Source organism: Heterodontus francisci, chromosome 23 (assembly GCF_036365525.1).
Source record: "Heterodontus francisci isolate sHetFra1 chromosome 23, sHetFra1.hap1, whole genome shotgun sequence".
Taxonomy (NCBI): domain Eukaryota; kingdom Metazoa; phylum Chordata; class Chondrichthyes; order Heterodontiformes; family Heterodontidae; genus Heterodontus; species Heterodontus francisci.
The window spans coordinates 15177927-15191863 of record NC_090393.1 but is presented as its reverse complement, the minus strand read 5'-3'; the positions used below and the strand labels follow the sequence as shown (position 1 = coordinate 15191863).

At 43.3% G+C, this 13937-nt stretch overlaps 1 protein-coding gene across 1 annotated transcript in view; it reads left to right on the top strand.

The window, feature by feature from the left end:
- The window catches only part of LOC137382964 (unconventional myosin-XVIIIb-like), a 265768-nt gene that overhangs the window by 16942 nt on the left and 234889 nt on the right, over positions 1-13937 (top strand). Inside the window, exons 7-9 of the mRNA XM_068055546.1 lie at positions 52-152; positions 4751-4814; positions 6484-6628. Of these exons, the coding sequence (XP_067911647.1) occupies positions 52-152; positions 4751-4814; positions 6484-6628 (310 nt within the window). The remainder of the gene's footprint in view (positions 1-51; positions 153-4750; positions 4815-6483; positions 6629-13937) is intronic.

Genomic DNA, 13937 nt, shown 5'->3' with positions numbered 1-13937 from the left:
ATATATATACTTCATATTTTTCATTTTTATTAAATTTATTTCTTTTTCCAGACCATGTTACTGGAGCGAATTCATAGAGTTCAGCAACCAAATTGTGAGGGAACGTTTAATGTCTTTTACCAGATGTTGGCTGGCTTGGACCGATCTTTCAGGTAGAGTGTTGGCTTGACTTTTCTGCTTGCAAAGAACAGGCTCAGCCTTCTCCTTCCACACTCCCATTGCAAATACTTTGCTTGTCGCAGAAGTACTCACCATTCATTTTTTTTCTTTTAAAGTATTTTGGAGCTTTCATCCTTATATTTTGAGACTTCAGACAATAGCCAGATGTGTGCATGTGGTTCATGATTGAAATAGCTTTGCAGAAAAGACGCCCCATGAACCCTGGGAATATCTCCCCCTGCGGTTGATGCTGCCACCATGGAGTGACAGAGTAAATATCTACCCAGAAGAAGGTCGATATTTTTATCCAGAAGGGATGTTCTGAGATTGTCAAGCATTGGGATAGATAAGCATGGCCAAGTGTAACCCATTATGTTCTTAAAAACTGTTAGCACAAAGAAAGGACATTGGCAAATAACCTCTGTTGTAAAAGTTTCAGTTGAGGAATAAAGTGCTTAGTGGGTAAATGCATTATTGAGTCACACTTACCAGGGAGGCCTAAGGTTCTGCACCTCCAGGCTGAGCTGGAGTAGCTGCTCTCAGTTGGCATTGTAATGTGGAAGTTGGAGCTATGTTTGACTCAGTGATATCAGGTTAAATGGGAGAAAATTCAGCACGGATTTCAGCTACTGATGACCTCTGCTGAAAATTGTGTGTATGTGTGTGTGTGTGCGTGTGTGTGTGTGTGGATCAGACCTGGCTCTCATCCCTCCTCCTCCCCCCAGCCAGGCCCAGCAGTCCATCACTATTGGTTGGCTGCTTGGGTGAGGTACAGAAGGATTGGTGGTGCTTTTGCAATAGCACTCTAACATAAAGAGGGCAAGATAAGGTATGTATTTCTACTCATCAAATAACCCAGAGTTTGCAACTAATGAACTTGCGGGTTCCAGCCTATGGTTCACACAAACATACGAACATACGAGTTAGGAGCAGGAGTAGGCCACTCGGCCGCTTGAACCTGTTCTGCCATTCAACAAAATCATGGCTGATCTGATTGTAATCTCGACTCCACATTCCTGCCTACCCCCGATAACCTTTCACCCCCTTGCTTATCAAGAATCTATCTACCTCTACCTTAAAAATGTTTAAAGATTCTGCTTCCACTGGCTTTGGAAGAGAGTTCCAAAGACTCACAACCCTCTAAGAGAAAAAATTTCTCCTCATCTCTGCATATATTCTGTTACCACATATCCTATTGCTGTACCCTATTAGGTGTTAGCTGTGGCTCAGTTGCTACTAGCTCGGAAGGTTGTGGGTTCCAGTTTCGTAGAGAGACTTGAGCACAAAAATCTATGTTGACACTCCAGTGCAGTGCTGCACTGCTGGAGGTGCTGCCTTTTGGGTGTGATTTTAAACTGAGACCCTGTCTGCTTTCTCAAGTGACTGTAAAAGATCCTGTGTGGTGTCCTGGCCAAAATTTATCCTTCTGACAGATTATCTGGGCATTATCACATTGCTGTTTGTGGGAGCTTACTGTGTGCAAATTGGATGCCATGTTTCCTACACTTCATTGGCTGTAAAGCACTATGAGGTGGCGCAGTGGTTAGCACTGCAGCCTCACAGCTCCAGCGACCCAGGTTCAATTCTGGGTACCGCCTGTGCAGAGTTTGCAAGTTCTCCCTGTGACCGCGTGGGTTTCCGCCGGGTGCTCTGGTTTCCTCCCACAGTCAAAGACTTGCAGGTGATAAGGTAAATTGGCCATTGTAAATTGCCCCTAGTGTAGGTAGGTGATAGGAGAATGGTGGGGATGTAGAAGGGAATATGGGATTAATGTAGGATTCGTATTAATAGGTGGTTGTTGGTCAGCACAGACTCGGTGGGCCGAAGGGCCTGTTTCAGCGCTGTATGACTATGTCCTGAGGTCGTGAAAGGCGCTATATAAATGCAAGTCCTTCTTTTTATTTTTACCTTCAATGACGTTTTCACCCCAGCCATCGAGTAATTCATTCATTCGTCTTTTGTATTTTGAGTGTGGAATTGTGATATAACCACAAATGTTGCTAACATTTTGAAATGAAATTAAACAGTGAATGGATTATGTAGTGATTGACCACAAGGCGGCAGTATGAGGCAGCAATATCAGAATCGAAAACTTCTTTCCTGTGTTTGACCTGAGCGGGGAGTGTGCACTATCAGATCTCTCGGGAGATATTGCTTTGTGTTATGTTATGCTTACAATCAAAATCTTTTCTGTACAATTTTCCTTTTTTAAACACATACACAGAATGTTGTAACCAAATCCCTCGTATGTGTTGCTATTGCCTTTAGTTATTGTTATTGGTTCCTGGTTGGAATTGTTTGGTGTCACTCCCTGTTCACCCACACCTCCCACACATCCCCCATGGTACAAATTGCAGGTTTACCTGCACCCCCCCCCCCCCCCCACCCCACCCCACCCCCCGATTCCTGACATGTTGCTGCCTCACCACATGGCCCCAATTTTTCAATGCTGATTCATTGCTGCAAGGTGTAATGTTTGAGTTCTCTGTCTCCTTATCTCCTTATGTCTAAGGCTGAACCAGATTTTTCACAACCTTGGTGTCATATTTGACCCCAAGATGAGATTCCGACCACATATTTGCACTGTCACAAAGACTGCCTTTTTCCACTTCTGTAACATCGCCTGACTCCAGCCCCAGCTCAGCTCATCTGAAACCCTCATCCATGCCTCTGTTACCTTTAGACTTGACTATTCCAATGCACTTCTGGCTGGCACCTCATTTTCTACCCTCCCTAAACTTTTTAAAAATTCATTCATGGGATGTGAGAGTCGATGGTAAGGCCAGCATTTATTTGCCCCTCCCTAACTGCCCTTGAGAAGGTGGTGGTGGACCACCTTTCTGAACTGCTGCAGTGGTGTAGGTCACCCACAGTGCTGTTAGAGAGGCAGTTCCAGAACCCTGACCCAGTGATGATGAAGGAAAGGTGATATATTTCCAATCAGGATGGTGTGTGACTTGGAGGGGAATTTGCAGGTAGCAGGATGGTAATTTTTACTGGAGTAGTAATTCGGATGTTCAGACTAGTGCTTGGGCAACGTGAGTTCAAATCCCACCAGAGCAGCTGGGGGAATTTACATTTCATTAATAAATCTGGAATAAAAAGCTAGTCTCAATAATGATTATGAAACTACTGGACTGTCATAAAAACCCACGAGGTTCGCTAATATTGTTTTAACCTTGGTGCCACATTTGACCCTGAGATGAGCTTCTGACCTCATATTTGTGCCATCACCGCCTACTTCCACCTCCCTGTTTCAGCTCATCTGCTGCTGAAACCCTCATTTATGGCTTTGTTACCTCTAGACCTGACTATTCCAACACACCCCTGCCTGGTCTCCCACATTCTACCCTCCGGGACATTAAGGTCATTCAAAACTCTGCTGCCTGTGTCTTAACTCACACCAAATCCCATTCCCCTTTCACCCCTGTGCTTGTTGACCTTCATTGGCTTCCAAATAACATCTTGATTTAAAAATTATCATCCTTGTTTTCAAATCCCTCCATGGCCTCACCCCTCCCTATCACTGTAATCTCTTCTAGACACACAACCCTGTGAGATATCTGTGCTCCTTTAATTCTGGCCTCTTGAGCATCCCTGATTTTAATTACTCCACCATTGGTAGCTGCACCTTCAGCTGTCTGGGCCCCAAGATCTGGTTAACCCTCCCTGCCTCACATTCCTCCTTTACAACACTCCTTAAAACCTACCTCTTTGACCAAGCTTTTGGCCATCTGACCTAATATCTCCTTATGTGGCTCGATGTCATATTTTGTTTTATAATACTCCTATGAAGTGTCTTGGGATATTTTATTACATTAGAGATGCTATATGAATGTAGGTTGTTGTTGTAATACCCTTCAGGGAAGGAAATCTGCCTTCCTTACTTGGTCTGGCCTACATGTGACTCCAGACCCAAAGCAATGTGGTTGACTCTTAACTTCCATCTGAAATATTCTAGCAAGCCTCTCAGTTGTATCAACGAGATCATCCAAAGGTCTTCTGCCCAAGTCCTTACTTGCACCAAGTCTCTTTCACCCATCACCCCTCTACACACTGACTGACATTGGTTCCTGATTAAATAATGTGTCAATTTTAAAATTCTCATTGCTGTTTTCAAATCCTTCCATGGCCTCGTCCCTCCCTATCTCTAAAATCTCCTCCAGCTTCACAACCCTTTGAGACATCGATGCTCCTCTAATTCTGTCCTCTAGAATGTCCCCAATTTTAATTGATCCACCATTGATGGCAACTGCCTAGGCCTTAAGCTCTGGAATTACCACCCTAAATCCCTCCACCTCTCTTTCGTCCTTTAAGATGGTGCTTAAAACCTACCTCTTTGACCAAGCTTTTGCCCATCTGCCCTAATATTTCCATATGTGGCTCAGTGTCAAATTTTGCTTCATAATTAATGCTCCAGTGAAGCGCCTTGGGATGTTTTACAACGTTAAAGGGGCTGTAAAGTGCACACTGTAGTTGTTCTCCTCTTCTCTACACCAAATCTCCAGGAAATGTAAATGGGGTTGTGCGACCGGAGAGCTTATAATTTATTCGGCACTGTGACAACTATTGTGTGTTGTTTTTTTAACAGGACGGAGTTACATTTGCACCAGATGGCAGAGAGCCAGATATTTGGGATTTTACCATTGACAAAGGTAAGTGAAGCTGGGGACAGCATCGTGGTGCAGAGGAAGCAGCTGAAGGTGGGTTCATTTTGATGCCCATGGCAGATTTGTACCAGTATCCATGTTATGGATTGGGTGGGGGAAATAGTACTAATACCAGACGGCAGGATGTGAGGGGTATGGCTAGGGAACGTTGCTGGCATTGAGGGAAGGATTTCATTCCGAAATATATTCATTTGGAATTGATCAAAAAAAGTCCGCAAACCCATCACATTTTATGTCTGTCGCATTTTTAACCTTAATCTTCCTAATAATACTTTAAATACACAAATTCAAAAGTTTCTCAGGATGGCAGGGAGAAAATTATTGGCAAGCCTGGATATGAGATATTCCAAAGGAAGATGTCTTTGTGGGAAGTAAGATGTTTGACTGATTTATTGAGGGGGAAGTGAGGAAGAATATATTCATCCCATAATATTGTCAGTGGTGATGCGTCTTGACAACGACTGCACAATTACATGTGTCAACACTTTGCAACTAGATGCTAAGGTGAGAGAGGAAGGAGCTTCAACAGGCCAACTGACCATTTCCCATCCTGATTTTACTTATATAAATGAGCTTCTATGGGTTTCTGTGAAGAAGGAAATCTTTATAAAGATTAAAAATAGATGTAGGAATCCATTATCTGTGTGTGCTGCATCTCAAATGCTCAGCCCAGTTGGAACCCTGAGTGTTTTCAATACATTCATCACTGGTCTAATGTAGACCCTAACAGGCTATAGACCTTCTTGGATGACCACTAACACTGACACCACTAAGCAGTACAGGGATTTTCCTTAGATGGCTGCTGAATCTTTAGGGGAGGCAATGGTGTAGTGGTAATGTCACTGAACTAGCAATCCACAGGCCCAGGACAATGCCCTGGGGACACGGGTTCATATCCCATGACATGGAATTTAAATTAAATTAATTAAAAGCTAGTCTCAGTAATGGTGCCATGAAATTATCATTGATTTTTGTTGTAAAAACCTATTTGGTTCACTAATGCCCTTTAGGGAAGGAAATCTGCTGTCCTTACCTGGTCTGGCCTACATGTGACTCCAGACCCACAGCAATGTGGTTGACTCTTAACTGCCTTGGAAATGGCCTAGCAAGCCACTCAGTTGTCAAGGGCAATTAGGGATGAGCAACAAATGCCAGCCTTGCCAGTGACACCCACAACCCATGAAAAAACTCTTTGTTTTTTCCCCTTTTCTACCTCCTCCTTGATTTAATTCATTTTTCACTCCTCTTTTTATTTTTAGTGCTGTCCTACACTGTGGGCCTTGTCCCTTCAGGTGGGGTTCCAATTGACTTCAGAAGCCCACTGCAGAATGGAACCTGAAAATTTTTTTTGACGTATTTGTCTTTTACAATAACTCTGTGTAGCAAAACAAAGGACCTTTCTCTCCTTATTATAGGCGCTGAATTATCAGAAGTAGACAAGTCTAGAAATTACAGAACTTTAGATAGAGATTGCACCAGGCTAGAAAAGAATATAAACTTGTTCTTCTCTCATTCCTGGTTCGTGTTAGCTATGGAGAGAACCTGGATCATTCTTTATGTTAAAACTATGAACTCCTCCGAGTCATCAATCCACTCTTGCTGCAGACTGCTTCAAGCCACTGGGTGTGATATTGCTTGTTCTTCCATTTCTCAGGTTGAGGAGAAGCAGAAAGCCTCCTCAGAGTTCAGCAGACTCCAAGCAGCAATGGGAACACTGGAATTCACAGCCGAGGAACAAATGGCCATTTGGCATGTACTGGCAGCCATTTACCACCTTGGAGCTGCTGGGGCATGTAAAGGTAATGCTGTTTGTAGACTGTGGGGTGCTGGAGGAAGACATTAATCTGCTTCTTGTTAGTGGCAAAGTATATACTTGATGATTCTAATTGGGCTTTTGAACTGTTTTCCCATAATTTGCCAAGTAGCTTTATTGAGAGCTTCTGGCGTATAATCTATAAGTCTCCTTGGAGCGTAGATCCTGAAACTCCTTTTAAAAATCTTGTTCTTAAAGGAAATAGAGTTTGAGGCACTATACTGGGAAAAAATATTTTTCAGTAGAAATCCAATCAATGCCTTTAAACTTCAGATTTGACATGGACGGGAGTGATGGTGTCTGGTTGGTGAATTGGACAAATACTGGATACCTATGGGGCTGCACATGTTGAAAATGTACACATTTATGAAAATGGAATAGTGTAGGTCAGATGGTTTCACAGGTCGGCGCAACATCGAGGGCCGAAGGGCCTGTACTGCGCTGTAATGTTCTATGTTCTTCACTTCTACAGTTATTGCACATTTATTGCATCATTTGGGTTTACAGTTTGAGCTGCCTCACAATGACTTTGTTTTGGCTGCTACGGACAAAAAGCTATCATGTTGATTTAACAATTATCCCTCATTGCAGTAAATTGCCTCCTGAGGAACACTTCAGATGTGCACTATGACCCTGAATATCCATGGGCGGGCGTTGTCCCAATCTCCCACTGGAATTGGAAAAGATGGCTGCTGATCACCTGCCAAAGTGACAGCAGAACCTCTGCAGAAATTCAGGGCCCGTGTCTCTGGTGTTGATTTGAGTGATTTTTGTTTGGCATCCAAATTGACTCACAAAACATAGTGGACATCCCAAATTAGCCTCTATTATGCTACTTTAAGAGGGCACTGGGATAATTCACATGCCTTTATTCTTTGAAGAGAGTACTGTTGATAAATTTCTTTGATTTTCCCCCGCTCCCTCAAAACGCAGTCACAATAGGAGGGCCTCATGCAGTGCGAATGAACAACCAAATATACATTAAGACACATCACCCAACCCCTGATATAACTTTTACAGCATACAATCCCATTCACATGTAGATCAAGACACATTAATCTTAACTAATTTCTGATTGAAAGTTATCAGTCCTTCTTTCTCACAGCCTATCTCCAGTCTTTCATTTAGTACGAGTGAAGGGCAATGCCCATTTAAACCCTAGCTTTCTGCATCAGATAAATTATAGATAGACATTCCTATTTTTTGTCTCATTATGTTCTCCCTCTTCATCAGTGCCAGCTACATATTAGTGATAATTAAGTATTCTAATTGGATAACCAGTTATAACTGACAGAGTAACACTTCATCTTTAGTAGATGTGCAACTTTGTTGTATGTTGAGTTTAACCAATTTAAGGAACTGTGGTTGGCTGATATGGTACACTAAGTCAGTATGTGTTTACTTTCTCCAATGACCAAATGACACTGGCATATTTTTTACCTTTGCTGCTTCTTGTGGCTCAGATAGACCATAAGGTGCTCCTCTCCTGGGTCATTCTGAATGTCTCGAGTAGTAGTGTTCGATGTGTCTATCTGAATGATGAAGTCTCTGGTGTAATCTGGAGTAGTTAGTTGATGAATCTTAATTTGCTGACATGCAAGTTGGTGCTGTTGAATCTTGGGGTTATTTTGGTGCTGTCTCTTGTAGGATGTGCAGTGTGTTGTAGAAAGTTTGTGTTTATGGAAATGTCTGCATCATTGGGAAGGGTGGTTCATGCTTGACATGGTTGTGACAATACTGAGTGTAAAGTGAGTGGAGTAGCAGTGATGGAGTGCAGGCTAATCTCTGGGCAAGTCTGCCATGTGAGTTGCGGAAAGTTTGGGTGTCTGGGGTAGATTCATGTTGCAGTAAAGGTGACAGTTTGCTAGTGGAGGTGCTGGCAGCACGTCCTGGCAGCTGTGCAGTGAAGGGTTAATGCCCTTCCAGAGCATGTTGGCAGCTGTGTAGTGGAGGGTTGTGATGGGCAGTGTATGGGGGAATGTTGAAATGAAACAAGCAGTAGAAATGTAGATCTGAGTATGACAGGAAGATTGGCTATAATGGGAAGGTGTGGAGTCACTTCTTTGTCATGACAGTGCTGGCAGATGATGCTGAGCATTTGAAAATATCTCCTAATTGTTAGACAGTCTAAAAAGTCATAGGATGTGGACCATCTAGAACACAGAAGTGGATGGTAATCCTATGCAGTAAATCTAAGTCAAATACCATATTACGCAACAGAGTTTTCATCTGCTGGCTATGCAGTAGAATAAATGTTACCGTTTATAAGGCTGCCATTAATTTATATATGATCTACCTGTTGGGCTCTTCTTCAGGCTCACTTGATGTATCTCTAAGTATCACTGTGCACCACCTATTATTATGAGAGTGAAAGGCAACTATATGAATGTAGGACTTTAGGAGTAGAATTCATGTGTTGAAAGAACCTGTTTTGTCTGCAGCACAATGACCAGTGATGCCCCATCTGATTTTGACTGGACCATGTGACATTGAGCTGGCTGAATCTTTCCAAAGTGTAATCTGGACACCAAGCGACTGGCTTTCAAACCAGAAGGCTGTTCCCCCACCACATCAATCTGTGTTTTATGAGGAGAAGGTGCTCATTATTAAGGCTTTCAAAGAATTTTCAGCAGCAAAGTGAACCGCACAGAGTGAGCTACAATTCCACCCACAGCCACACCCCTAGTCCTTTTAACAGCCAATCAACCCTCCCCGTGACAGAGTTTGGACCAAAATGCAACACTGTGAAGAGAAAGTTCCTTTAGACTGGTTATATGTGACTGTATTATAATAGTTGTCATGCAGCTGTTTTCTATTTACTCTAACCCCAGTAATCAAGTTAGATTACAGGAATTTTATACAAGACATGTTAGGATTAATTACTTACGGAGATATAGCAACTGTGAGGCTCTTAGTTAATGGAGATTGAAATCTTTTTAAATCTCCGTACAATTGATTACAATTTGCTCCCAGTGAATCATTTAAGCAAACTGTATTGCATACCTATGTTAGAATTAGATGGGATGTAATGATCCCAGAATATTCTTACATCACCGATATTTGGATATTACATGGCATTTTTAGGATGCATTTTGAAGAGGTGTTTAAGAAACATTAAAGAATGCAGAATGGAACATTTTCTATAAGAAACCATGGAACAAGCACATAGCTGAAGTGCTCTTTGCTCATTTCATTTCCTATTTCATCACTGTTTTGGGGAATAGAGAGAAGGGAGAACATCTGAATCCAAGAAAAAAACAGGGTCATTACACTGAGCACACACTTCCAGCAGAGGAACCATCCCAGGAGAGGAAGTGGGGTTGGGGAATAGACTTATCTTGTCTCTGATGTGTGCTTCCTTAATGTGCGCCTTCTAGGTGTTCTTGGTAGCATTGATCGGTGAATTTACCCCACCCAAAATATAAAAATTCAATGGTATCTTCTCTCTTACCTTGTTTAGGTAGCCTGGGGCAAGAGAAGTTCTTAATCTTTTTTATTGAGTGCAACACCAAGCAGTGATTACTTCAAGTAATTACTGGTAATTGAGTACAAAATGTACTGGTACCTGAATTAATTATTGCACAGGTTTATTGGGACCGAAGGTGATTTGGTTCCACACTGAAAAGAGAAGACTAGTCTAAGAGAAAGGCTTTGGTTTGAAGTGCTCTCGTGTGTGCGTGTGTGTGTGTGTGTGTCTGGTTTTGTATCACAGTAGAGATTGCCTGACCTCATGGCTTCTCTGGTTACGTCAGAGATGGTAGTATCTCCCCAACTTGATCCAGCCATGGTTCCTCTTTTAATCAATGGAGCTGATCTGGGATGCACAGGACTTCTCCCCATCAGTCACACCACTGGAGAGGCTTATCAACCAACACCCTGCATCTCCATTGAGTAGACAAGTTGACTTTTTTTTATAAGAAGCTCACTCTAGACTTTCCTTTCCCCTCAACTGATAATGACATGGGGTAAACAGGAAAAGATCCAGTTTGGAATGGATTCAAGTTTACATTTCCTTTGTGGTCCCAAAATTGCCCCCGGGAAATCCTAATAATTTAAAGGTAGAATACTGCAGATGCGGACAATATACACAGAAAATGCTGGAAATGCTCAGCAGCTCAGGCGACATCTGTGGAGAGCGCAGTAGAGTCAATTATGCTGGCGGAGGGGGTCTTGACATCAGGGGAAACTGATGCCGAGATTCCTATGTCGCCTCTTGTAAGGAAGGCCCACCAAATTTAATGTCAATCAGGCACTTAACTTGACAACGGTGGTCCTTCTGTAGGGCTTAGGACCCCGATGCCAGAAGTCCTGGCCTTGCAGAGCGACTGGCCAATCAGAGTCCGGCAGCTGTTGCGGTGGCTGCTGCTGTAGCTGCAGGAACCAGACACCGAGGAGCGGTGCTGGAACCAGGATCAAGGTAGGTCAGGGCGAAAGGGGTCCCACGGGGTGAGGGCCGCGGGCAGCAAGGGTGGGGGGTGGTCATCAGAGGGCACCCCCTTCCTGATGCTGGGTCCCTTGTTCAGGCAGTAAATGCGTTTGGACGAGCGACCCCCCCCCCACCCCCGCAGCCAGGAAGCAGCCCTCATGGTCTTTCGTGCCCTGCTTCCTGTGTGGTACCAGAGCCGCCTGCCGCACAGGTAATTGTGGCTGCAGGGGGAAAAGGCCCTTAATTAGGGATTAATTACCCAGTTAATGGCTTCAATTGGTGGTGGGGGCGGGAAGGCTGTAGGGGAGAGCATAAAATTCCTACCAATGTTTCGGGTTGGCAACCTTTCGTCAGAATTGGAGAATGTTACAGATGTAAGAGGTTTTAAGTAAATACAGAGGCAGGAAAATGGCATGGTGGGGGTGGGGTGTGAGGGGTGAGGGTTTGTGCAGGGAGGGAAGATCAAAAGAGAAAGTCTTTGTTAGGGTGGAGGGCAGGAGTGATTAAATGAATCAGCAGAATCAGAAAAATGAGAGCACGTGTTATGACCTGAAATTGTTGACCTCGATGTTGAGTCTGGAAGATTGTAAAATGCTAATCGAAAGATGAGGTGCCATTCCTCGAGCTTCCATTCAGCTTCGTAGGAACAGCGTAGGAGGCCGAGGACAGAGACGTCAGTGTAGGTGTGGGACATAGAATTAAAATAGCAAGTGACTGGAAGCTCAGGGTCATACTTGTGGACCGAATGGAGGTGTTCAGCAACACTATCAGCCAATCTATGTTTGATCTCCCTAATATAGAAGAGACCACATAGCGAACAATGAATACAGTATACTAAATTGAAAGAAGTACAAGCAAATCACTGCTTCACCTGTAAGGAACATTTGGGACCCTGGATGGTGGGAAGGGAGGAGGTGAAAGGACACGTGTTGCATCTCCTGCGCTTGCATGAGAAGGTGCCATGGGAAGGGGAGTGGGTGTTGAGAGTGATCACAGAGTAAATCAGGATGTCATGAAGGAACGGTCCCATGGAATGCTGAACAGGAAGGGGAAGATGTGTTTGGTGGTGGCATCACGCTGGAGGTGGCAGAAATGGCGGACAATGGTCCATTGAATGTGGAGGCTGGTGGGATGAGAGGTAAGCACATGGGGAACTGGTCATGGTTCTGGTAATTTAAAGCACCTCTAACTTTGCTTTCAAGGTTCTTTGTTATCTTGGCAGGAAATTAAATTCTGTATGATTGTTGTGCTTTCAGAGGTCATCAAAATGATTTAAAACCTAAGTATCGTTATTCTCGGTGGCCCAGATAACTGTTCATGTATGGTTACTTGCTGTAATTTCTGGATAGTGAGCTAATAACAGCATTTGTTCCGAAATACTTGTTGGAGGACTTTGCGACGGTTCTTGTCTGACTTGGACGGAACGCTGGCCATGGGATAACTGGAATTAAACTCCAGCTTGGTAGCCTGGAGTGGTTTCTAGATGGAAAGCTACTTTTCTGATCTGTAATTTGGATTTTTACAATTCAATTCCCAGCCCAATTGTTTTAACTATTTTTGGATCATGAAAAATAAATTGGCTTTAAGATTTTCCCAAAGGGGAGATTATATAGATATGCGCATTGACATATAAACATTGGGCATGCATAAGGCATGATGTGATTATGCACAGAGTTTGGATTTTAAATGCTCGATAAGGCTGCTTAACAAGGGAAAGGGCATTTCCTGCTGCATCTCCCTCACCTTTTGATTCATTTTCAATATAATTAAACTGTCTCATCAGATTCAATAATAATCCAAAGTTCATCAAATTTAAAGGCTCCCCTGATGCTCAGTGAGTTTATCTGGTCAGTTACTGGGTCATCGAGGCCAGATACAAAAATAACAAAAGACACATCGATTTGCTAACCCTCCTGATAATACAAAACTAAATCTGGGTGAGCATCCAACTGTAAATTTTGTACAGCAGGATTCAGACTGTTCATCCTATTCAACCCCAAACTGAGCTGCCAACCCTGTAGAATGTCCATCACAAAAGCAGCCTACTTCTAGCTCTGTGACATCACCTGCCTAAGCCCATCTGCTGCTGAAACCCTCACCCATGCCTTTAGACTCCTCTATTCCTGGCCAGCCTCCCATCCTCCATACTGTAAACTTAACCAAAACTTTGCTGCTTGTATCCTACTAGCACCCATTCCTGCTCACCCGTCACCCCTATTCTTGCTGACCTACTTTGGTTCCATGGTTTCCCCAATATCTCCAATTTAAAATTCCCGTCCTCGTGTTTAAATCTCTTCGTGGCCTTGCCCCTCCCTATATCTGTAACACCCTGCAGTCCGACAACTTCATCTCCACTCTTCTGACTCTGGCCTTTTGTGCATTGCCCCTTCTTTCTCCCCATCGTTGATAAGCATGCCTTCAGCTGACGAGATCTCAGGCACTGGATTTCCCTGCTGAGGCCCTCTACTACCCTCTCCTCCTTTAAGATCATCCTTAAAACCCACCTATTTGACTAAATTTTTAATCATCCTCTTAAAATCTCTTTCTTTGGCTTTGTATCCATTTATTTCTGAACACTCCTCTGTGAAGCACCTGTGAATGTTTTTTTACATCAAAGGCACTGTATAAAATTCTATAGTATATTATGCTCTGGGTAAAAGTGTTTCTCCTGAATTCCCTATTGGATTTATTAGTGACTATCTTATATTTATGACCCCTAGTTCTGCTGTCCCCCCATAAGTGGAAATATCTACATTCACCCTACCAAATAATTCCAGAATCTTGAAGCCCTCAATCAGGTCACCCCTTCAGTCTTTTCATCGCCAGAGAATGAGCCCCAGCCTGTTCAATCTTTCCTGATTGGTATAAT